The sequence below is a fragment of the Oenanthe melanoleuca genome, chromosome 3 (genome assembly GCF_029582105.1).
Source record: "Oenanthe melanoleuca isolate GR-GAL-2019-014 chromosome 3, OMel1.0, whole genome shotgun sequence".
Lineage (NCBI taxonomy): Eukaryota > Metazoa > Chordata > Aves > Passeriformes > Muscicapidae > Oenanthe > Oenanthe melanoleuca.
This window is the reverse complement of record NC_079336.1, coordinates 9,272,431-9,295,934: the sequence shown is the minus strand read 5'-3', so window position 1 is coordinate 9,295,934 and position 23,504 is coordinate 9,272,431. Positions and strand designations below refer to the sequence as shown.

At 40.4% G+C, this 23,504-nt stretch overlaps 2 protein-coding genes across 3 annotated transcripts in view; both read right to left on the bottom strand.

The window, feature by feature from the left end:
• Nucleotides 1-4,800: 4,800 nt before the first annotated feature.
• TTC32 (tetratricopeptide repeat domain 32) lies at nt 4,801-6,296 on the bottom strand. Its single transcript, XM_056488168.1, has 3 exons — nt 6,156-6,296; nt 5,921-6,072; nt 4,801-5,232 (listed from the first exon to the last, which is right to left on the bottom strand). Exons 1-3 carry the CDS (start codon nt 6,272-6,274, stop codon nt 5,105-5,107), a joined length of 399 nt encoding a protein of 132 aa, XP_056344143.1. The 5' UTR covers nt 6,275-6,296; the 3' UTR covers nt 4,801-5,104.
• A 982-nt stretch (nt 6,297-7,278) lies between these two features.
• The window catches only part of WDR35 (WD repeat domain 35), a 41,895-nt gene continuing 25,669 nt past the window's right edge, over nt 7,279-23,504 (bottom strand). The window contains exons 15-27 of one of the 2 annotated variants that reach the window (XM_056486312.1): nt 22,567-22,676; nt 20,896-21,106; nt 19,582-19,662; nt 19,320-19,456; nt 17,080-17,283; nt 15,112-15,258; nt 13,902-14,034; nt 13,137-13,247; nt 11,859-12,023; nt 10,746-10,886; nt 9,806-9,962; nt 8,959-9,199; nt 7,279-8,021 (exon numbers count right to left, since the gene is read on the bottom strand). In XM_056486312.1, coding sequence (XP_056342287.1) covers nt 7,871-8,021; nt 8,959-9,199; nt 9,806-9,962; nt 10,746-10,886; nt 11,859-12,023; nt 13,137-13,247; nt 13,902-14,034; nt 15,112-15,258; nt 17,080-17,283; nt 19,320-19,456; nt 19,582-19,662; nt 20,896-21,106; nt 22,567-22,676 — 1,989 coding nt within the window. In that variant the 3' untranslated portion in view covers nt 7,279-7,870. The remainder of the gene's footprint in view (nt 8,022-8,958; nt 9,200-9,805; nt 9,963-10,745; nt 10,887-11,858; nt 12,024-13,136; nt 13,248-13,901; nt 14,035-15,111; nt 15,259-17,079; nt 17,284-19,319; nt 19,457-19,581; nt 19,663-20,895; nt 21,107-22,566; nt 22,677-23,504) is intronic. The other variant, XM_056486313.1, reaches the window with a different exon arrangement.

The window sequence follows — 23,504 nt, the reverse complement described above, 5'->3', positions numbered from 1 at the left end:
GCACAGAACATGTCCCTGCTAATGTGCACCAGCAGCTTCATGTGCAACACTGGCTTCAAAGAGCCAAACAACCACTGCCAGTGCCCCTCCAGCATGCACTAGGGCACACACTGCTTCCCACTAATGCAGAGTTTTGTCTGTATCATTACATCAACCTGACATTCTTGGAAACTTGTTAGCTCATTTCCATCTCACCTGCCTCTGTATGGAAAACTCTACAAAATAGAATAGATGAATACTTTAGTATGAGCAAAAGTGACACCTGGTATTTTTTGTTTCTATGCACACAGAAGGCTTTTTTTTTTTCTTAATTCTTAATATTTTTTAGAGACCAAGTACAAACCTGACATCCCACCACCTGTAATCACTCTCAGGATGAGCCTGCAGTGTAACTGCAGGTGTGCAGATGGCACACTCATGCTGGCAGAACACTCGTGTGCAGATCCAGAGGGATTCCCAGCTTCTGCAGCCCCTGCCTGCCCAGGGTGGCTGCTCACTGCACACATGGCCTGCTTCCCAAGAGCTGCAGTCCTGCCTGGGATGATTGCTGAATAAATGTCCTCTTAAACTGCACCTGCTGAAGGAGTAAGATCTGTAAAAAGGCATAGGAGGGTGCTGGGACCCCAGGACCCCCAGCAGCTGCCTGGGTGCTGCTTTCCTCTGCTGCATGAGCAGTGCACTCTGCTGTCCACAGCCCACACTGCAGAGCCCAGCAAGTCACTGCTCCCCTGCATTTGCCACAACAAACAACAGCAAACTCACAAGTTTAGGTTAATTTTCTGTTAATCTAAAAAGCAGTCCTCTAGAAATCTGTTGACTGGGATGAAGGGAAAGCAATAATGACCAAATGCTAGCTCTTCTCAGCACTCTCAGGCACACAAGTGAGCATCAGCTCTGGTCTGGTGTCACTAAGGTTCTCTTGTTATGCAGCCTTACAGAGTATATTTAAATAAACTTATCTGCAGTGAGAGACCCCAGATCCTCCCCTTTTACCCTGGAAAACCAGGAAGGGGTCCAGCAGCATTCCATACCCTTCACCCAACACCTGACAGATGAAGAGACTTTTCGACATATACTGGAAGGGAGATGGAAAAGGAGAGAGAGACTTGCATTCCCATTTCAACAGGGATTTCAGGTTTCCCCCTTCCCATAGACAAGCCAGAGCAATTCCACATCCTTGGTCTCTTTCTCCTACCTTGGCTGCTGCTCATGGTGTAGATGATGATTTTCATAGTGTGAAATCTCACAGTGTGCTAGGGTTAGGCACTCTCTGTTTACCTTTGAGGGTGTCTTTCCCAAGGTATGATTCAGCCATGCTATTGCAGGGGTGTCACTGCTCTGAACCTACATTCTCCTGGGGTTATTCCTACATCTCACGTGTTGCAGATGGAATTTCAGCACCTAACTCCTGTCCTAGATTGCAGTTTTCAGGCCTATGGGCTTAAATGGTTCCTTGGATTGGCTTTCAGGAACCACTCTGGTCATACCACTGTAGTTGAACAAACCTTCACTATTCAGCCAATTTGGAGAAAAGAAACTGGGAAAGAAGTTACTTTTAATGCAAAGACAGAGGCACAGCATAGAAACAGGAGTTAGGTTGAAACCTACTGTTGTGATGCCTGGGACACAGCTGGACCAGCTGTTCCTTGCTGGGGGACAAGGATATCCTTCAGGCCCATTTCACATGGTCCTTGTACAACACAAACATGAGTGATAAAAGAACTGATCATGAGCTGTAGGAAGCAATGCTCTGGACTGCATCCATGCACTAAAGGGACCCTACAAGGAGAATCTTGGAAATAATCTTAGGAAATGGACCAGTGTTCAGCTCAAATGGTCACAACATGCTGGAAGTGGGGCTTCCAACTTGACCAGATCTCTCAGCAAACACCTTTCATAAAAAGCAACCAGACCTTCCATTCTGCATGAAAGCCACTGGCTGGGGTTGAATCTGTTTCACTGATCCAGCCCCTGCTTCTGCTAAAAGGATGAGGCAGATGAACAGTCATCTGCTGGCATAAAAGAATATTGGATATTATCCTCCCACTAGCAATCTTCAGTTTTGAACATCGTTTTTGCTTTTCTGAATCCTTCTCCTCCTGACAGGCAACAGAGAGCATGACCTGCATAGCTGAGCTTGACTGAGATAGAGGTGTTGAATCCCCACAAAATTTGAATAGTACACCTTTCTCTCCTCAGTCACTTTTTAACAAGGTTACCTACTAGATGAGAAGTGCACAGTGCTGCCCTCACTTGCAGGAGCCCAAGAGTTCCAGGTTTTTCGTGCTGCCTGAACCTCCACTGCTCACTCAGAAGGCAGGCATGTGGAAGAGAGATATTCTGGCTACTTGATCAGAACCAAACCCTTTTGCCTCAAAGTGCCACAGCTTTCCTTTTGGAAAGGCCCTCCTTGTTCCCCATGCTGCACTCACATTAAACATGCATGAAACCCTCCTCACACTGCTCTAACCTTGGCATTGTGTCACCTTTTCCCACCTTTCTGCAAAAGCAAGGGACCGGCCCTGCAACATTGATAGTTGTGTGACAACTCCTCCTCCCACGTTTCAGCAGGACAAACAGATTCCTAGGGAAAAGCACAGGGTGATGATGTTACTCTTTGCCTTGCTTTCTAAGGCAGGGATGTTATTCTTTGACATTCTGTAACATATTATGGAATTCACAGGGTTTTTCGTAAGTGTAGAGGTAAATCATCAGGTGAGAACAGTTACTCATTGCCAAATTAACCTGGCTACAGGGAACAAGCCAAACAGAGAGGCTGCCAGTGACAGCTGTGGAAGGAAAGTCAAGGGTTTGGGACAGCAGGTTTATAGGTAGGAGATCTTGGGAAAGCAGCTGAGAATTATTCACGTCTGAAATACTTCTGGTCAGAGTAAAGAGTCACGGTGCATTAGCAGCAACCATCTGTTTGACTTACTGATACAACCCCATGACTTCAGCAAGGGCAGTGGAATGGGCAGGACTGACCCAGGAGCTCCATGAGGTGTGGAATTCTCACGTAGAGACAACCCCTAAAGCCCAGTGAAGGTATAAAGCTACAGCACCTTGCATTGCAAAGCTTCCAAAGCACACAACCCTGCTCCTTTTACAGGCTGAGAGGTTGCCTGAATTTCACAAAACGTTACATTAATGAATTTTATTATTCTCAATTACGCTTTTAATTCTTTAAATTTTATAACAGGAAATATTGCAGGACAAGGGGAGTTACTAAATGCATCCTCCTCTTCAAGTTTTGGGGGTTTTTTATACTTTATATACTGAGCATTATGCCCTATGGTGTGGAATATCCCTTTGGTCAGTTTGGGTCACCTGTCCCAGCTGTGTCTCCTCCCACCCTCCCAGGCATCCCCAGCTTCCTCCCCAGCACAGCAGTACAAATATCAGAAAAGACCCTGGCTCTGTGCAAGCCCTGCTCAGCAAGAACAAAAACATTTCAATATTATCAACTCTGTGTTCAGCACAAATCCAAAACACAGCCCATACCAGCCACTGTGAGGAAAACTAACTCTACCCCAGCTAAAACCAGCAGGGCTACTTTGTGATTTCAGCCTGAAAACCTGAAACCCAGAGACCTAAGTGACTTGTGTGCATGTGAAAGGAGAAAATGTGAAAACCCTACTGGCCAAAATTGCCTTGAAAGAACTCCAGATTATGCTGAAAAGCATGATGACAGCTCATCCTTTCACAGGAGAGACAAGGAAATACTGTGGAGAATTGGCAATTGCTCCCCAGCCCAGTGCAGTACTTCTGTGCCAAAAATTGCATGAGAAGTAATTAAGCAACATTCACAAACCAACACAAGCTGGAACATTATCTCTAGCATCTTTGTTTTCTAAAATACTTATTCAATGTTAATATTTTGATCTATATACTGTCATTTTAAGTGTTCTGGGCAGAACCACACCTGTGATCTCTCTTCCCACAGTAAAATTTGAGTCACTGTTCATAACTGCTTTTTTAATTGTCTTGGCACAGTCAGTCAAGAATATGTTTAATTCTAGCTCACCTTCAGTGAGGAGCTGGTAGGATTTCTCAATTTTTAAGACTGAGGTGGCATGAAGAATGTCAAGTCACTGAACAATTATCTGTATTGTTTGGAGACACACCAAGATAAATAGTAACAAAGCACATGCTTAATGTATCAAGAAAAGACCAAAGTTAAGACTTCTGAGGAGGATACTGCCCATTTCACAAACTGTGAATAGTCACATCCTGGTATAAGTATCATATTTCTGTAACTTCAAATGGCTGCAGTCAAGTGCCAAGAGCACGAGATAAATGCAGCATTTTCTCAGCCCTGTTTCAAATTTGTCCTTGTGGCTGTTGCAGTTTTATCCCCACACTGAAAGTGATCTTGGTGACACTGCTGGGAAGGATATCCAGAGGCTCCAGGCTGCCCCCATGACTCACCCAAAGGGTCTCATCATCTTCAGTGAGCCATGCAGGCTCCAGGATCATCCATGAAGGAACTCCCCATAAGCAGAAATGTCACTGGCATAATTTTATTTAAAAAGCAAATCCTAACACTCATGTAGGCTATCTCAGAGTATTTACTTAAAACTGGCATTGCCATGAACATGCAAGGGTGCTTCTTGCTGATGATTTACAGATTCCAGTAATGGTCCCTCCTATCATGTGAGAAAGGAAGCTGTCAGGGTATTCACAGCTAGTTCCACCAGGTGGATTTCACAGTTTTTCAGGGAATTGATCTCTTCAATAAGAAAGAGAAAGCCACGGTTCCTCCTGTGAATATTTTCTACAGTAAACTCTGTACACAAGATATAAATAATACACGTTCTTTTTTTTTTTATTTTCAATTAATCTGAACAATAATTTATTATAGAATAACCAAGTATTTCTGTACAAAATCTGTACATGTGTCTCACAGAGATCAACATTATATTTTCCCTCAAGACCAAAAATACCAAATCTAGTTTATTTTGCAATCATAATCAATTTTTAACTTGCTCACCCAAGAATGAAGTTCTTCAACAGATGTAAATGATCTTCTGTTTTATCCATCAACGACCAAAATCACATGTTTAGGGGAGTATTTTCACATTACATTATATCACTACCTGAATTTTCAATAACCTCGCTTCTGTTTTTCTTCTTTATCAAGAATAGCCTGTTTTAGACTCAATGCAGCATCTTCAAACTGGGGGTTTAACTCTAATACTTTCCTGAAATCTTCCATGGCCTCATCAAAGTCTCCTGTCCCAACAAAGAAAATAAAGAAAAAGTAAAATTATCAGTAACTGCTCATACTCACAAATCTCTCACTACTCAAGAACATCTAATACTTCCACCCACAAAGCAGCAGCTGGATCCTCTACATTTGGATTTTCCCAGGCCCAACTGGTAGCCAAAGGGTTTCACATCAAGAACCAGAATTATGTATTTTTGAACCTCAAACGGACTTAAGGCTCAGTTCAGCCAGTTTACTCCCAAGAGACAAAAGGCCCACACCAATAACGAGGCTGCCTTCAAGCTGGCACACAGGCAGAGCTGGTGCCCATGGCTCCACTCTCCAGCACCTCGACCTCTGCTACAGCCAAGCTCCAACAAAAGGCACAGGGCTGGCATTTTGTGATGGCACCATCGAAAACGGGCAGGAAATCCCCAGAGGTGGCCGGCAGACCCTGCAAGTCGAGAAGGATGCGCTCACGGCAGCTACAGCCGCTTGGGAGACGCTTTATCTGATTTAATGGTAGCGTCTGCAACTGGCTTGTTTTACCCCAGTGCAAATTCTCCCACGAGTCAGCCACCCCTTTCCTGCTGTTTTCCACGAACAGCACGTCTCGACTGACCAGCAGCGCGGCGGCAGGGGGGTGTAAGAGGGGGCGGGCAGCAGCTGACGGCGCTGCCAGCAGCGAAGGCCCTGCCCGGGCCTGGCTCGTACCCAGCCGGTAGCGCACCAGCCCGCGGTTGTAGTACGGCACCTCGAAGCCGGGCTGGCACTCGATGGCGGCCGTGAAGTCCTGCAGGGCGGCGGCGAACTCCACGCGCAGGTAGCGCACCTGCCCGCGGTCGTTGAGCGCCGTGGCGAGCTCGCTGCGGGCACAGAGGGAGCGGCGTTAGCGCGGCCCGCCCCGCCCCGCCCCGCCCCGCCGCCCGCTGCCCGCTCCCCGCGTTACCCCGCGGCGCCGCCGGCGATGCAGCGGCTGAGCAGCTCCTCGGCCGCCGAGAGCCGCCGCGCCCGCAGCTCCGCCCGCGCCGCCGCCAGCAGCGCCGCCGCCTCCCCCGCCATCGCCATGGCGTCACGCGGGCGGGCGCGCCCTGACGTCACGGGCACGCCGGCCGCGCGGCTACGTGAGAGACGGCGCGGGGGGGGAGGGGGGGGGAGCTGCTCGCACACAGCGGGACGCAGAATACAAAAATACAGAAACACCGAAATATTCCCGTAACAAGCAGCAGGGCAGGCGCGGGGCTGCTCCTCTGCTCCCTCGCGTGAGACCCCAGTGCAGCACAGGCACGGCGTGCAGCGGGGGAGCGAGGCCAGAGCGGAACGAGATGGTCGGAGCTGCAGCACCTCTCCTCCGGACACAGGCTGGGATAGCTGGGCGTGTTCAGCCTGGAGGGCCTTGTGGAGACCTCAGAGCACCTTCCAGCACCGAAAGGGGCTCGAAGAGCTGGAGAGGGACTGCTTACAAGGGCGTAAAGGGATAGTACAAGGGGGAATTAGGTTAAACATAAGGAAGAAATTCTTTACTGTGAGGGTGGTGAGCACTGGAGCAGGTTGCCCAGAGAAGCTGTGGATGCCCGTCCTTGCAAATACTCAAGAACAGGTTGGATAGGTTTGTGCTACCTGGTCTAGTGGACGGTGTCACAGCCCTTGCCAGAGGCTTAAAACAAGATGGTCTTTAAGGTGCCTTCCAACCCCGGCTGTTGTACCACTCTGTGATTCTATGCAGATGGGGTTTATCCTTACCTGGCCTAAGGTTAGGTGAGAGGCAGCACAGAAGAGGTCCTACACTCCTGTCAAGGCACAGTGTGAAGGTCACAGCTCACAGCTCCTGTCAGTGCTGGCTGGTCCTGGGGCAGCTCATCCCTGCAGCACTGCCAGAGCACAGCCCTGAACCAGCAGTGAGGCAGGATAGCAAGACATCTTTCCTTGGACCTTTGTGTGTAACAAGGGTGACACTTCTTGAAATCTGTTCAACAGATGCAGGCTGCTCTCTCAACCTGCATGAAAAATGCCAAGTTCTAGGTTGCAAGTTCATTGCTGAAGATGACAATCACCTAAGCTCAGGAACCCAAATGACAAGCTGACTGCTGCATGTTTTCAAGCCCTTTATTGTTGTGGTGGGTTTAAATACACTTGGCAAAAGAAACCAGCACTAAGATATGCTTATACTGGTATCACTCTAGTAACTCTAAACAGTAGTACAAAAACATATATTATCAAAATTATTGTGATATTATTTCAACTCAGGAATCACTTGCTTCCAAAAACTGTGAATTCTGAGAAAACCCAGTAATTTCCTATGGAATTAGACAAAAAATGGAGCCTTCCCAGAGTAGAACATATTGATATGAGCCTACATTTAATTCACATGGTTTTGAAACTAGGCTCAGTATACAATTCAGAAAGAATGCTTTTACCTTAAATCTTTTTTTTAAAGTGTAGCAAAAACTGGAATCTATTTACACAATCATTTCTTCAGATCAATGGAAGCAGTAAAGGTTGATCTTGTGGGTTTTCCATTTTGGCTTTGGTTTGTTTTTTTTCTCACTAACTATACTGTAGCACTAACTGCTACAATACAGTACCTGAGTTGTATTTCAAAAGATAGTAACATTTCAGAGGCTGTTTTTAGCAGTCATAAATGCAGATACAGAGGCTTTATCCTCAGCTTACTGTGCTGTGGCACAGAGGACAGGCATTATAATGGCCTGCTTCTTTGGCTTTCATACAGTGCTTGCACACACTGCACATCCAGAACCGATACTCCAGGATAGGGGCTCCTGTGGCAACACACACAGGAAGTTTACCATCTCCACTAGAAAAAAAAGAAAAAAAAAAAGAGTAAAGCTGAAAAAATAAAAATGTGGTGTGCCAATTGTTGATTGTAAGTTATTAGCTCATGCAACACTTCACTGTTCATGTAACCAAGTATATAAATCTTCACACCAGAGAATGCCCACCCCCAAAACCATAGAGTCAACAAATCAGGACCAGCAGATCCAAAAGATGGGGTGAAAAGAAGCAGTGAAGGCCATATAAAGGTAAAACCTGCACTGCTGTTATACTCCTTCCTCTGGAGTCTGAAGGGTCAGCTTGACAGCTGCTACTGAGATTCTGTACAGCTGCACAGTAGGATCTATCAAAACAGGTTAAAATCCTGTTTGCTAAAAGCAAATTGATTCACAATGGATTTCCATATTTACAAGTTCCATGCCCTTAGCAGGAAACATGTCAAACACACTGTTGTGGGTACAGCCACTCCAAGGGCTTATCCCTTAAATATGCCCTTCATACTAATTTTAACTTCACATGTGGCTCTTTTCACACCAACTAATTTAGGTAATTCACAAAACACTGGAGACCTGTTAGTTAATAATGGTTAAAAAGTCCCTTGTTGGTACTTTCATCACCCCACCGTGGTGATGTAAACAGTAACAATCTTACTTTAATGTCACATGACACAGTCTCAAAGATCCTAGAACTCCTGTGCTTTGTCTACCTGCATTTCAAATTAAGATGAAGTTACATCTTTATGCCCAGTTTCTCAAATGCAGACAGTGTCTATTTTCCCAAACAGTATAGTACTATATAATGCTTCCTCCAAACTGGCTAACTCCTGCCTCATTCTTGCTCAATACTTGGTTTAAGCAACAAAGCACTTAATCAATTTGGTCACACACAAAACCCAAAATACAGTGAACAGCATAAAAAAGTGATAGTATTATTATAGTATCATATAAAAATAAACCCACCTCTCAAGAACATCATCCAGATCAGGTTTTTTGTTATATTTTGGTCTATATCTTGTAAATATCTCTAGAGCAAGGTCTTCATACTGTTGCCTCTGCTCTGGCTTAAGAGTTTCCAAGGATTCTAATTTAACAAAGGCTTTTGAACAAGTATCAAATGCTCTGTTTGCACATGCACAGAGTGCCAAAAGGGAATAGATTTCAACTGCAGGGATAATGTCTTCATAATCTCTCAAATGAAGAGCTAAAAAAATCAAAAAGAAATCCAAGGAAATTATTGCACATCTTCTTAGAAGTGCAAGCATCTGTATGAAATAGTTGCTACTAGATGACAGTATTAATTCTAAAAATTGGACAAAATGAACCACAGTCTTTTTATTGACATGACTACGAAGCATTGCTCTAAAAAAAAAAATCAGGAGATTTCACTTGGAAATTAGTGTCTTCTAGAAAGACTTTTATTTTGGTCGGTTGTTTTTAAAAATATTGGATTTTAAATCTTCATTACCTGGACAAAGCACAGGGCACTATTTGTTTCTCTAATGCCCACAGATTTTTTTGTGAATCTCTACAAGGAGGTCTGATGTAAATTCATGCATGCCTTATAATTTAGGGAGAGAAACGAAACAGTCAGCAGAACATCCACAGAAATTGACCAGTTTACCAGATAATATTTGGAAAGATTTGCATTTTCTTCAGCAAAGTCCTTTCCAGGTATTGTGACTGCAGCCATATTTGATACGTTACGTGGTTTTGGTTTAAATTCCATGGACTTATGAAGAACTGAAAAATGTGGCAGCTATAAATGAAGTTATGTGCTGTCTTTACAGGGTTGAAAATGAATTCTTACCTGTTTTAAGTGCTGCATCTACAGAACCTTTATAGAGCTGTTTTTGTGCAAGTATGAAGAAGTGGTAAGCCTCAGCTCCTCGCCAAGCATTGTCTGCAAAGCGATTAGTTGAAGAAAGAACATCTTCTTCCAGCAGACCAGCCAAAGCTGAAGCACTCTGAAAACAAACCAGTATCACAAGTAATTTTTATATGAAACAGATACAGAAGGAAATGGGGCTATATGAAAAGAGCTTTTCTATACTTGGTGATTACACCACTGTCCGTGTTTAGTAGGAAAAATACAAATGGACCAAATTGTCAGGCATTCTGTCCAGAGCACAGGCACAACATATGGTGCAGATTTTTGAAGATAAATAGCATATACGTGTGTATACAAATACATCTTGTGCATGTCTGCAGCCTGGTTCATAGTTTGGATTAATACTGCATTTCAACACCAGAGCTCTTAAATATTTGTTTAAACTATTTCATTTGTGCATATGAAGATGAACGTGTGAACAGAAAAAAAAAATCTTCCATTTGCTTCCCCTGTATCTGGACCCATCTCCTTGCTGAATTACAGGCAACACAGCTTAATCTAATCACAGATCACCCTTTGGGATAAATACTTACTCCTAAATGATAAGAGTCTTGCAGGAAGAAAAAAAATCTGTAGTTACTTAGTATGGTTTTCATTGTTATAGTGAAAACATTAAGAAAAACACGTTAAACTTAGGAAGAAAAATATCTATTAAAACATGCAATTTAAATGTTTAAAAATAGTACTTAAAACAATATGTTTTCATGGGGGACTTGCTTGAAGGACAGCTTTGTTCTTAGCAGGGAAAAGGTTTATTAAAAAACTATTATAGGTTCCTATCAAGATGGCTTGCTTTATTCTGACCTCGCTAGCAGATACCAGAAAGGGAAAAAAAATAAAAATAAAAAAAAGACACTACCTCTGAACTTTTCTCTTTAACTTTTCCCCTTTGTGCATTCTGCATTTGTTCATGACACTGTTCCATAAGTAAGGCTGAGAGCACATAAAGCTTTTTAACTCGCAAAGGCTTTGTCCTTTTCTTTGATTCGTCATCTGCAATCTTAAAAAGAAAAAACAAAGGGATTTAAGTGTCTTGGACAACTGCATGCTTGCACAAACCTAGGAAATCATGCCAAAAATTATTCTGCCTTTAAATGTAATAATTTAGACTGCAAACAGAACTATAAATGAAAATGTCAACGTGAAGTATGCACATTATTCTTTATTTATTTAGCTAACATGTTCATAAAGCCAGATTCTCAGGAAGGATAAATCAGTGTAACCATGTATAAGTCTAGTGATCTAGTATAAAAACAAACTAAAAAATAGCAATTTTTAAACACATACATAGCTTTCAATAAGGTCTGGTGGTTTTCCCAGAAAAGAAGAATGGCTTTTGAAAGGAACATATATTTTATATATATATTCTGCTATAAATATTTGCTGTAAGAATTACATTATCACTCCTACAAGACTTTAAGCTATGTAGAGAAATCGATGCAGCCAAACCAAAGCAACATCTTTATCTTAAAAGCACATCACAGCAATTTCTAATTGAAGGAAATAATCAAATCAATACCAAAATTTAACTTCCAGTTATTAACATTGCTTTTTGCTTTTTCTTTTTTTTTAAGGAGACAAAAATAACTCCCATGGTATCTAAAATAATGTGGACATTGCACCACAGGCCAGTCTGCTATACTCTTTTACTAGGCAATGCAGGGCATCAGGACCTTTTCTGAGGTGCAGTTCATCTCCTACTGAAGTGAAAGTCTCAAAATAAATAAATAGATGGCTTGTGTCCCCAAAGTCTCCTCTTCAATAGCTGCAGAAGACACCCAGGGTGATTATTACACATAGAGATACCTGAACTCTGTGAGTTGGGTTCATCTTTGCATAAGTATGATGACATCTGCTTATTGTCTAGACATCTTTAAAACTAAAATAACCCCAAGAGAATAAAAGTAGCACAGAAATAGTAAGAGCTAGTCCAAAAAACCCAGTCATTTGACAAAAATAAAACCTGTGATACCTTGAACATGAGTTTAGCAGCTTCAAAGAAGTAATTGGCTTTACGATAGAGTTCTATAGCATCAAGGATTTTATTCTTTTCCAGTAAATGGCTTGCATATCTGGCTAACAAGGAACCAATCTCTTTCATATTGTGATTTTTAGCCAGCTCCACAGCTTTATTCCACTAGAAATTAAAGGAGACAATTATTAATCTCATTTTTTTCAAATAGACTCTCAGAACAAACCAGTTACTCATCAACAGACTGCAATGTTTGTGTGTAATATTTCATCACCATTTTGAACCAAACTACTATAAAATTAACATAAAAAATGAGAATACAAATGCTTACATCATTGCCAATTGTGATGCAGCACTACTTAAAAAATGCTGGACCTCTGTTCAAAACCACATGTAAAACAGTTGTTTCTACTTTCATAAAAGCTATGAAAAATCATTTCACTGCAGCTCATAGCTGGACATGTGGATTTCAACACTTCTGATATTACTTAAACCAGACTCTCAAAAGCATGTCTGAAAGAGGATCTCAGCTCAGTAGCTTAAAGCACACAGTAAAACTTTACTTATCCTTCTATACACCTCATTTTTTTCTGATCTTTGTTGAATTTTCATGATCTTCAGTGGTTTGGCTACTGTGTTTGCCCCAGATGAAAAGTTTGGCAGAATTGAGATCTTAATTGAATCTCACACCTAATAGCTCTTCAGATCCATAAACTAAGACATTGTTCACATAAAGCCAGCCCTAGTCAGTCCTGCCATTCCCATCCATCGAGTTCCTCACAGCCATCCTCAGTTTTTCCCTTATTTGTGTTGACACAGACATTTGCACAGAGTAAGTCATACCAGGAAACAGCTCTAGTCGTAAACATGCAGATCAGTTTCCAGCTCAGCTTTTTCCAGCTACATCCTCATGCAGTCACAAATCTATTTGCATTTATACAAAGAAGAAGGGGGATGTGGAAAATACCCAGAATGAACATCTATCTCTTCTCCAGTCTTCTCCCATTCCATCAGAAGGCAGCACATCCTAGCTCCACAGAGGCTACAAATGTCTGCATGCTGAGCATGCTGCCCACATACCCTGCATGTAGCTTTGCACTGCCCCTCCAGTGGTCTGATCTTAATCTCAAAGAACTAGCTTAAGCACTGAAGTGTGAATGTTCCAGAAACTGTGAAAAATCATCTGACACTTAACAAGGATTTGTATTCCACTGGGCATTAGGACAGAAATCTCACTGTAAAACTGGTACTATTACAGATTATTGCCTGCTGTTTTACCTGGTTGAGATGCACACAGGTATCCACAGCATCCTTTGGTCGATTACATTTCAGAAAGGCTGACACAGCTTGCTCACACATCCCCACTCTCACAAACATATAAGCTATATCCTGCAAAAAGCATCAGCACTGGATTAAATTCACTTCCACAATTTTAGTACATTGTGCAGCAACAGCAGTACTCCTGTTTGGTTAATTTAAGTCCAAGAGGGTAGGGAATGGGTTGGTTGCTTCATGGATCATGTGAAGGCACCAGGCATTGTTGTAAATCTTTAGAACAGTGTGCTAGTCTCACACACTGCTTCTAAATTCAAGAAGCCTATTACAATGAGGTTAAAAGAAAATGCTATGTCTTAGTTTACTAGAAAAGGCATTAAAAGAGTATGTTCTGCATTTTTCAAGGATTTTGGATTAAATCAACCACAGCACAGTTCTAAATTAGCTATTATTCAGTAATTTCCTGCTACATGTACACACCTATACCCTATACACCTATATATCCTACACACCCTATCCCATCTACTTCCCCTCCTTTTAGAGTATTGTCAGTCAGGTCTTTCTGGGGAGCTGGGACAATAAGGGAAAGGAAGAGTGATGGAGTATGAAAATAACAGTAATCCTAGAGATCAACACCATAGTAACACCGTTGCACTTAAGTGAGTAGGTCATACACTTCATTCTTTCTCTCATTCTTAACCCTCCCAAGATGGGAAATTTTAAATAGTTGGGTATAAGACATGAACAATAAAGGTGCTTTTTGCTTACAGGGAGCAATTTATGATTCTCTGGAAGTGAGCTGGCCAAATTCTCCAGTCCTTGGTAGTCTTCTAGCATGTAGTAACATTCAGCTAAACGTTCCTGGTTTTGTCCTTGCACATAGTACTGTACAGCATTTAACCTAATAAGACAAAAAAATGTGGTGGCTTCTGATGGATAAACTCAAGAAAAGTTTTTAATTCTGTAAGCCTTCCACATTTGTAAATTTAAAATCACATCATTTTAAATAGGTAACTTTACTTGAAAACCTTTCATGGCTACAATTTCACTGTTTATCAAAAATGCACAAAAAATTTTCATTTTCACAGATCATTATATTAAAAGTGTAGCAATATTGGTTCTCTGACTAGTGTAACATTTGGAGGTCAAGGAATTCTTAAAGCTGTATTCCCACATCTGCAGAGATGAGGGCAGACAATGGACAACTTACTGCTAAACTTCCAGAAAAGGGCTTTACTGTTGTGCTTCCGTATTTTAAAACACAAACACTGAAACCTCCAAGACCATTCTCTAAAGTTACCTAAAGCTCATCTCAACTTTCAAAATCTAATCACAAGTTTTCAGCTGCATTGTGACAATACAGTTTTCATAATGGCAATACATAGTGGAACTCTTAAGACATGGGCTTAGAAGGAAGGCAACAAGAAACATTCATGAAAGAAATTCCCTGCAAGTTTATTAGCTATGAAGACATTACCTCTGGCTCAGGAAGCACCTGACTGCAAAAATGTGTTCTGGAGAAATACCATTGTAGGTGTGCACTTCCCTCAAAATCTTCCTTGGGTGCCCAGTTTGGGCAACAACTGGAGACAGATCCAGGTCAGAGAACTCTGGACCTTCTCAAATATTTGTGGTTAGTAATTCTGTACTACTTTTAATCCCTTTTGGTTTTTTTAATACTCTCTATATCCAGCCTAATGTAACTGTATAGGTATTTCTCTTGCCTTCCTTTGAAGCAGACAGACTTCTGGCAAAGCAGAGATTTATATCACCTTCGCCCTTTAGGTAGCTGATAACAGCTCTCTGTTTATCATATCGAGGAACCATAAAGGTGTGAGCTAAATCTCATTATTCCCCAATTATCCAACGTATTGCATCCTGACTTTGCTGGTATCATAAATGAAGTCTTGTCATCAGTTTGATAATTTCCTTTGAAGGTTCCTTCCTGCTGGCTCCCCCAGAGCAGAGCAGACCGTACCATTTCTGGCGGTCTGCGAAGTAGTCCCCGATGGCGTTGTGCGCCTGCTCCAGGAGCGCATCGTCCGAGTCCCCCGAGCCCGTCTTCAGCAGCTGCAGCACCCGGAACCAATCGCCCAGTTTGATCCGCAGCCCAATGGCCAGATCTCTAAAGGATCAAGTGAAACACAACAAAGGGACAAGTCAGACACAACTAAACAAGCAACAAAAAACCTCGAGGAAAGCAGCCAAAAGTATTTTTGTGTCCTTAACCTGCAGTGCAGGTATCAGGGTGACCCCAGATTTAAACACTATTCCATTAAAGCAGATACTCAGGAGAGCTCACAGGTTATATCACATGTATGCACTTCCTTATCAGCCACACTCCTGTGTCAGGAGCTAAATGAGTGAGACAACTGGGTTGATGTTATTTCAGGTTCCCTCTTACTCTGTTCTGTATCTTTCACTGCTGACCACTACAAGAGATGGCAGCAGCTGCAAAAGGCTAAAAGCAGAATGAAGGTGAGGGGAAAGATGAAGAAGCAACAAGTATGAATAATGGAGGCTAAAGCTGAGATGTAATAAAATGGATTTCAGAGATTTCTTTTCCAGATTCAGAGTGCTTTTGGATAAAGGAGAAAGGACTCAGCAGTAGTTTTTCCTTTTTATTATTCATGCATACATATGACTCACTGTGTGTCTGTCTGGCATGTTTTTTCCACCAAACAGAATAATTCTGTATTACCTCATATAAAAGTAACTCTGCAGGTGCATAGAAAATAAATGGGAGAGACCTAAGCCCTTCTTTTAAAAATACCCTCCTTTTAAAAATGCCCTCACCTTACAAGTAAATAAAGAAAGGCATTAGAAGGTCAATGCAGTAAGCTAAGTAAGAGCATCTATCTAAAAATATTAAAAATTTATTTGAAAAATAGATTTATTTAATTGTGATTTTTGGTAGATCTTTATCAGGATTTTTCTAGTAGTGAAAGTTGAAAACAGTAGACAATAAAGTAAGTTTTTGACTTCTGCAATTCTATGTCCAAATTTCTCTTCAGCCACGTGAAAAGGAACATGCCATATGTAAAACTGGGTGTTGCAGTGTGACTGAAGTGCTCAGGAGGCAGCCCACATCCCCAGACCACCAGACTGCCATCAACTAATTAGGACATTACCAGGCACTATTGTGCATCTCTCCCCAGCTCCTGCCTTCTCCCTCTGCCCTGCCACCCTGTCCCCCTTACTTTCATTCTTGCAGCATGAAATAATAACTGATTTTTTTCTCCATCATTCCCTACTGTTTTTCATGGCTCCATTAATCAAAGCTTAAAAATTTCACATGTGCATAAGTGATTCATGTTTCTCCATGTTTGACCACCATCTATAGGCTACACTGCACAACTGCTGCTGATGATTTCTCATTATTCTTTTTCAGTAGAGACAGTGCTCTAGCTAATTACTATTAATTTATATTCCCAGTAATTCTAAAATTTTGCTTTGTTTGTTTTCATTCCTGAGCAAAAATTACACTGATTGGTTTCAGTGTTTCACAGTTTCATCCAGAGTCCTTCTGTCTCTCCAAAAATTACAGTTCATTAAAAACTCTGTTGTTTGTATATGTAATTGAGAAGAACGTGTACTTGGCTACTAGCACAGAGCAACACCACATAAATTAAACATTATTTAAGATTGTTTGTATTTTTGGAATCCCAGTTGAAATACCGACAAAATACTTGTGAAAAAAACATTATAAAACACAGCCCTACCTAGAGCAGCCAAGGTTTTGTAAACAGTTTGGAATGCATTGGTTTACATACAGAACTGGTTATCTATGGATAAACCAACATTCTCTCCATCTGATCCTTTTATGTTTTTGCAGAAACTGGTAAAGACTCTCCAGAGAAAACAGTCATTCCTGATTAAGGAATGCTTTTTTTTCCCCCCAACTTTTTTTTCTTTGCTTACTGCTGAGATGTTTACACGTAATTACCTTCTGTCCATATCCAGATACATTCTTTCAGCTTCTTCAAATCTGCTAAAATAGGCTGCCACTTCTGCTTGCTTCATGGACTCGCTCTGCAGATTGCCCAGGCGCTTCACAAACTTAATGCCTTGATAATCTTTGCAACGCACAAAAGCTTGTTCAGCCGTCTGCAGATCCAGCTTCTGAAGAGCTGCTTCAGCCAGGAGTCGCCTGTGTGATAAACAAACACAGCAGATGGAAAAGCAGCTAGAGATTAAATTAAATGAGGATACATTTAACCAGTAATTATTTAAAGAAGAGACAAGAGTTGTTGCAATTTATTGTTTACTAGCTAATCTTAATACAGTCACATGTTTATTCCTAATACATTTTGTGATCTGTTAGGCACTTGTCAGGGGGAGATGTTCAAATAATTGATAAAATTCATTTGTCAGATGGACACTGGCTTGGGAGGAATGGGCAAGATTTGACTGTTAGACTTATGTGAAATGTGTTGCTGGTCTCAGTAAAGTTCTATTTATTTATTTATTTATTTATTTATTTATTTCTCCCTATGCATTTGTCACAACTTTAAGCCTTGAAGGCAGCCTCAGTCTAAATGCCTCCAGCTACATTGGCCATGACAAATAAATTATCCCTCTGATCCACCTGGATGTTCCTGGTCCTGTTAGGACAGCAGTCTGAGAGAGCAGGGAAAACCTTTGGGGAACCCTGTAACTGGTACTGCTCCATTGATTAGTTCTGCAAATAGGGAATTCAGGCCAACCTGTGTGCATCAGTTGTTTGAATGAGCTCTAGAATCTTCTGCAAAAATAAGGCTTTTTAAAATTTAGACTGGCTGATTGATATTGTGAAACAAACTCATTGCAGTAAGGCACTGACAAAACCACTAATATTATTGCTGGATTCAGTGACCCAAGCCATGCTTAGGCAGTATCAGCTCTGTATTTTATAATCAATTTGAGAAGCTTTGTATCACAAACTCAAGTGCTCATCACTGACATCAAAGAAATCAACTGATCTGCTACAACTGATCTGCACATCACCATTCATTGCATTCTAGAAGCAAGGTCACTGTTTTGTTCTGATCTGGAATATATTGGCTTTATATACAGCACTTCTAATCCATCTCTTCATAAATATGCGATGTGTTTTCTCTCATAACAAAAATAAAATTCATGCCAATACCAGAGCAAGGTGAACAGAATTTGACATTTATTTTGTGATTTTATGATATAGAACTTTTACTGAGACACAGACTTGCAAAACAGTCATTTTATATTAAGTGAACAGATGGTACTAGCAAAAAAAGCATGAACAATTTCAAAGCTCCAAAAATCTTCAGCTACTTCAAGACATTTGTAAAAAGGAAGACTCAAAACACTGATATTTTACCCTACACGCTCAAGCTAATAAAATTACAGTATTACAGAAACATTCAATATGTAACTAGCAACTCCTGTTCTTCAAAATGAACATTCTGGAGACAGAGAACAACTAGATAGAAAGGAATGTTTTTTGGGACAAACTTTTAAAGCAAGGTGTCTTGTCCAGTCTTTCAGCAACTCTATAAATTCATCTCTGAACCATCATAATTAACAGTGAACTCTCCAACCCCCTTGATGCAAGCTAAATTATCTACTGAGGCCTTTACTCTTCCAGCCCTTGGAAGAGAGCACTCCTGTTTTCACAGGCTTATTCTCACATGTTTTCTCTGCAGGCTTTTCAACTTTAGTTTAATGGCTGAGCCATGTTTAGTCTAACCATGCCACTATCACCATTTCTCAGATTATTTCTGAGATGCTGCATGGGAACACAGCACACCCAGCCCTACTCAAACTACTCATCCTACTCTCAGTCTGATGTGTTCCCTTTACCTTTAATGTTCAATATCAAATATATAAGTTTTAATTTTAATTTAACCAACTTGGTTATCTTTCTGTCAGCTTTTCACTTCCTTTGAATTCCCTCCAAAACACAAGGAACACTGTGTTTTGGGGCCCATATAGCACAGAACAAAAAGGTGTCCTGAGCCTACACCCTATACCCACTATCATGATACAGCACATGCCTGACATCCTAGGTACTCCAACATTCATTAAATCCTAAATGATTGTGACTAAAATGTATACTGCTTTGGCTGGTTTTAATTTGAGGTTTTTTATTTTCATACTAGATCTGTCTGAACAGGAAAAGAATAGAAAAGAAGACAAGTTTAAACAAATTTGGCTTATAGGAGATTTTACCAAAGTCTGGGATGTGGATTGTCTTCTATGAATTGGGAAGATTCCTCAATGCCAACTTTCTCAATCAATGCTCGACTGTCTCGTAATGATCGAATCTCGAAATTGATGATGTAATCTTTGTTAGGATGCTCAGGATTCTAACATAATGGATAAAGAAACATATTTTTATTCCTGGTGACTTTTATTTTCACCCAACAAAACAGGCATCTATCATTAAGACAGACACCTACTTCTCCTACAAAATAAAATTAATTATACTGACCTTTAATATTTCATCCAGAAGAACAGACTTGATTTCTAAATCTTCAAAGTTGCAAATATATCCAGATGTTTGTATAGGTTCCTTAAAGTTAAAAAAGTTAAAAACAAACTTGTATTCTGACTAAATCCTAATCAAATCTGTTAAGTATATATATTCTTCTCCAAACCAGGATATATTTGCACTTCCAACAAGAAACAAATACTACAATCATTAACACTATTGACAATTCTGTAAACAAAGACATGATTAAAAATCCTCATGTTTTCTGCAGCTAAATTATGAGAAAGAATAACACCTGTCAATATTTAGATTCAACTGAACTGTTTTATAAGTATCTCTACCAAAACTGCATTTATGTATTCCAAAGCAGACAAAAAAATACCCTCCTGAAAATCTCATACATTTAAGAAAAATATGACATCATTTTTATGTTTCTAGGACTAACCATTCATTTTAGCTATTTGGTCCAAAACCAAATAACCAAATAACTCACATTCCCACATGAGTTGATATGATTTTGAGGTTTCCTGAAGCAAGTTTATATAAACAAACACTTGCAGAACTGAATAGTAATCACAATAATAATACTGTTCAAGAAAGAGTCATTAATTTAAGAGTGAACTTTTTCAAATGAGTAGTTTACATATGTTGATATTTGTTGGAGTCAGTGAGTTAGGGGTCTCTCTGAATTCTTCAGAGAGAATTCAGAGTGCAGGGATTGAATAAGTTTTAGAGTGAGTTCTCATGCTTTTAGTGAGTAAAAGGTTTCAAATGCTACAGTAGCAGTGAATGTTCTAGTGAAGGTTGCAAACATACTGGTATATTCAGTAGAGGCTCCAGGACCATAGCTGTAGACAGGACTTAGACATAATAGAGTTATAGTAAGAATATTGCTTCCATTTCTTAGATAGAACACAACAGATTGTATGCATAGTCTTATATTTAACCCAGTGTGCTAAGAAACTAGAATTCTAATAGGTTAAGAGTGGTGGTCCGAGCTTGTGTCTTAGCTTGTTGGAAAAGTCCTATATAAGACTATGTATTGGGAGAGTTGTTGCTTTCAGCTATTGGCTTTTGCCAGGGCTTCTAGCCATTCGCTTATTGTTTATTGCTGCTGCTTTTGCCATTGCTTGCCATTGCTTTTGCTATTGCCTTTTGAGACTGATGTGCTTTGTAATAAGATGTGCTTTGTAATAGGTAACTTTTTAAACTTTGTTTATTTAGAAGAATTACCCAACAAGTAGGAGCCTTAGAGCTCTGGAGTTTGGTGCCATAGAGCACCGGGGGTGAGAAAGAATCCTCACAGATATTTACCTCTGGATCCAAGTTTCTGAAAACATACATCCTTGTTTTCTCCATCATTGCAAACAAGTCTGGGTTGTCCCTGGCCCACTTCATGTCCCAGACGTCCTTGCGCTCCAGTTTCAGCTGCTCTCCCCTCTCCTGCTGTCCCGTGCTGTCTGCAGCCCGCGGGTCCAGCTCCAGGAAGGTCAGAACCCCTGACAGGTCTATGATAGCGAGGCGGCTGCAGAAAAACAAACAGGGGAAAAGTAAGGCAGCTAAATGGCACTACTCAAGGCTGTTAATCTGAAACAGTTCTCTAACCTGGCACAGCATAATTCTACAGATTCCATGAGATGCTGTCATGTGCCAGAACCAGCACAGATCCATAGATCCCGAGATTTTCACTTCTCTACACAGCAGAGACCAGACACCAGAACATTTGAAAGATGTTCTTTATCTTCTCACACAGGATGTGGCCCTCCAAAGACTGAAATATGCCCATTTTTATATCCAGCATTTTGAAGATACATCAGATACCAAGCTGAATAAATTACAAGTTTGTCCCTCACCAAACTTTTCTAGACAAAGACTCAAATTAACAACTGAACAGAATAGGTTTTCCTTATTTACTAGGAGGCAATGAAGCAGATTATTAAATTAAAAAGTCAGTGGTGTGATGCAGACTATTAATTCTACAAATGGGATTTCTTGCATTTCTACAAAGGATGTTCTTAACTTTTTTTCAAGGCAATATTACGTATAATCCAGGTAATCTTTGAAGTCGTTTAAAATATGGGAAAAAATACAATTTCTAAAAGGCTACATTTGAAAAGTTACAGTTGCATAGGTCTTCAGTGAATCATAGTACCCTGTATTTACCACAAGGCCAGTTTAAAAGCAACAAGTAGACAGCCTTAATCCCTATTAAAATTTCAAATGCAATTCAGAAAATTAACCTCAAAATGCTTATGGATCTGAGCTTATTTCCCTAGAACCAAGTCATTTAGGTAGAAAATGGCTTGGGTTGAAAACAAAATTAATATGGCTCCAACTAGATCACGCTGCCTTTTAAGCAAAAGCAAGAGATCTACACAAGCATTATGAATTTTGTTTGAAATGATAAAGTTATTTTAAAATGGTTAAAATTGCCTTGCAAATTCCTGTGTATTTTGTCTTTTCTGCTAACACTCTCATGCACTCTCTTGCAAAAAAATAGGTGTTGAGTAGAAAGTAACTTCAGTATTGGCACAGATGAAGCTCAGAAGAACCAGACTTTCACTAGAGACATCACCACCAGTTACAGCCTGTAAGAATGGCTTTAAATTTTCCAGGCCTTAGAAGGACACAGAAACAAAGAGAAGTCTTAGATATAAAATTGCAGGTTATGACAGTATTTTATCAAGTCATGTCATGATCAAAGGAAGGTTATGTTTCGTTTATCTAATAAAACAAAGGCATTTTCATGTATACAGGGTGTAAAGCATAGGAGACCTTTGCTAACAGTCTCTTAGAGCAATGACTATCCAGATGGAAATAATTAGTAATAAATAAATGGTTAAACAACCATTAATAACAACTAAAATTAAAATTAGTATATAATTATTTACAGAATTATAGATTTCACAGAATTGGTATTTTCACAAATTTTAGTGCTTCATTTTGAAATTGGATATTTGTGTTAAAAGCAGATCTGTTACTCACCTGGAGTTGCAGTTCAAAGACAGCTGATAGGCACGACAGTCCAGGGTGTAACTCTGCACCACAGCCACACAAGGGAGGCTGTATCTCTGAATAATGCCAGATTCTCTTCCCTAGAGGAAAGCAATGCTGCCTTAGTGAGAATTTGTCCATCAGTAAACCCTTTAAAATGGTCTTATATACATGCTGTTTTAGACAAAAGAGCTTTGGGATAAGTGACAGAGCAGGAGAGAAAAGAGAGAATCATCACCCTAAAGTTCTGAATTCTGGTATTTAAACAAGATACTCTAAGATGTTACAATTGACAGATCTGCTTAAATCAGGAATGTTAAAACAAACATTTAACTTTAACTTTAAAACAAAGTTACAGTCCGCATTTAGCCCACAGAATTTCAGGAGCCATGACCCTCCAGACAGGGTCTACATACTACACAATAAAAAAGGAGAGGTGTGAAAAGATCCTTGTCCCACACTGGTAAATCCCCTCAAAGAATTCCATATGGCAGCACCAGCCCAGGACTAAAAGCAGGACAGCTCTGCTCATGTGGGGCTGTCTGCATAACAACAAGTCCCACCAGTTATTGCAAGACCAGACCTAGATTTAAAAGGAAATGCTGTAAAGTACACTGGTTATTCACAGGCTTGAGTAACAGAAAACAAAGCTAAGTACCAGTGTGGTTTATCTTTAATGAAACACCATTCCCTGTGTCAAAACACGATCAGGCTGAAAGGAGTGACATCTCTGAACTGAAATGATCACTACCACTATTTTCTTGTGGTGTTTCTGTAAAGTGAACAACATATCCTTGGTTTGCCTACTGTTCAACTCTTATGTTGGAAATGATGGAACATCTGAAATTTCGAAAATATGAAAATTTTATTCCTTTTCTTTTTGCTTCCCCTAAAGCAGTCCTTAAAATACTCAGCATAAATCACCATTT

Bases quoted from the DNA above. Each gene is read 5' to 3' on its own strand.
- TTC32 (XM_056488168.1), bottom strand. From the start codon at position 6,274: ATGGCGATGGCGGGGGAGGCGGCGGCGCTGCTGGCGGCGGCGCGGGCG. The intron at 6,073-6,155 runs GTAACGCGGGGA...CTGTGCCCGCAG, and splicing joins ATCGCCGGCGGCGCCGCGGG to CGAGCTCGCCACGGCGCTCA. The intron at 5,233-5,920 runs GTACGAGCCAGG...TTGTTGGGACAG, and splicing joins GCTGGTGCGCTACCGGCTGG to GAGACTTTGATGAGGCCATG.